Source organism: Emiliania huxleyi, assembly GCF_000372725.1.
Source record: "Emiliania huxleyi CCMP1516 unplaced genomic scaffold EMIHUscaffold_5992, whole genome shotgun sequence".
Lineage (NCBI taxonomy): Eukaryota > Haptophyta > Isochrysidales > Noelaerhabdaceae > Emiliania > Emiliania huxleyi.
In genome coordinates this window covers 1-1,015 of record NW_005197508.1, presented here as the reverse complement: position 1 = coordinate 1,015, position 1,015 = coordinate 1, and the positions used below count along the sequence as shown (strand labels likewise).

The window sequence follows — 1,015 nt, the reverse complement described above, 5'->3', positions numbered from 1 at the left end:
TAGTTGTGACCCCCCTGAGTGAGGACAGGAGAGAGAGAGCGTTTTGTGGTGTTGGTGTACGCAATAACGGGACAGGGTGGTTGTTCTCTCTATCTCCTCTTCTAGCTCTTAGCATGAGCTGCGCCCTGTGTCCGACCCCTTTTGCGCAGCAACACCTTCAACTTTCAGGCCCTCCAAATTCGGGTCGGAGCGTAGCGGAGTGGGCCCCGAGTTTGAAAAGGGCGACGGACGCTTGCGTCCTAGCCTTCAACAACGCCTCCCCGGCGCAGAGGGGCCCCCGGAGGGATGCACAACCGACTCACGCCACGCCGCTTGCGGCGGTCCTCTTCCCAGCTCCGCTGAGGGCCCACACGTTATTCAGGCCAGCGCACAGCGCCATAGGAGGTATTTTCTTCTCAATAACAAGGCTGTGAACGAAGTTGAGCACGCCGGGCGGGAAGACGCTCACACATCGCAGTACAGCCTTTGTGCTTTTCCTGGAGCAAGATGATCCCACTCTTCGCGGCCCTCGCCGCCCTCGCGCTACTGCCTGCGCACCCCACTCCGGGCCAGCGCGGTGCGCCGCTGCACATAGGCCGCGCCGTCTCTCCGCTCGCGGCGCTCAACCGGAAGCAGCGGAGGCATCACCTGCAGCCTTCCGGCACGCCGTACCCGACCGCGCACCCAGCCACCAACCTGGAGCCGACGGAGTGCGCCGGCGTCACGGAGGAGCACGCCTTCGAGCAGTACTTCTTCGACGAGGCGACGCGAGCGGCGCTGCTCGACCTCCTCCTCGCGCGCCACTCCCGCCCGCTGCTGCTGTGCGCGCCTTCGCTCGCCGTGGAGGCGGAGGCGCGCGGCGCGCCGTACCTGCTGCTGGACCGGGACGAGCGCTTCGGCTTCCTACGCGGCTTCCGGCCGTTCGACCTCGAGCGGCCAGAGCCGGAGACCGCGGCCGACTTCGCCTTCGACTGCGTGCTGTGCGACCCGCCGGTCAGCAACTTCGAGCTCGCGCGGCTGCGGGAGGTGCTCAATA

At 66.0% G+C, this 1,015-nt stretch overlaps 1 protein-coding gene across 1 annotated transcript; it reads left to right on the top strand.

Moving 5' to 3' along the window:
• Positions 1-486: 486 nt before the first annotated feature.
• EMIHUDRAFT_257294 (hypothetical protein) lies at positions 487-1,005 on the top strand (the record flags this gene model as incomplete). The annotated part of the gene is made up of 1 exon (XM_005764317.1): positions 487-1,005. A coding segment is annotated over one exon (519 nt), but the record flags the coding sequence as incomplete, so codon positions are not given.
• Between the last annotated feature and the right edge of the window lie 10 nt (positions 1,006-1,015).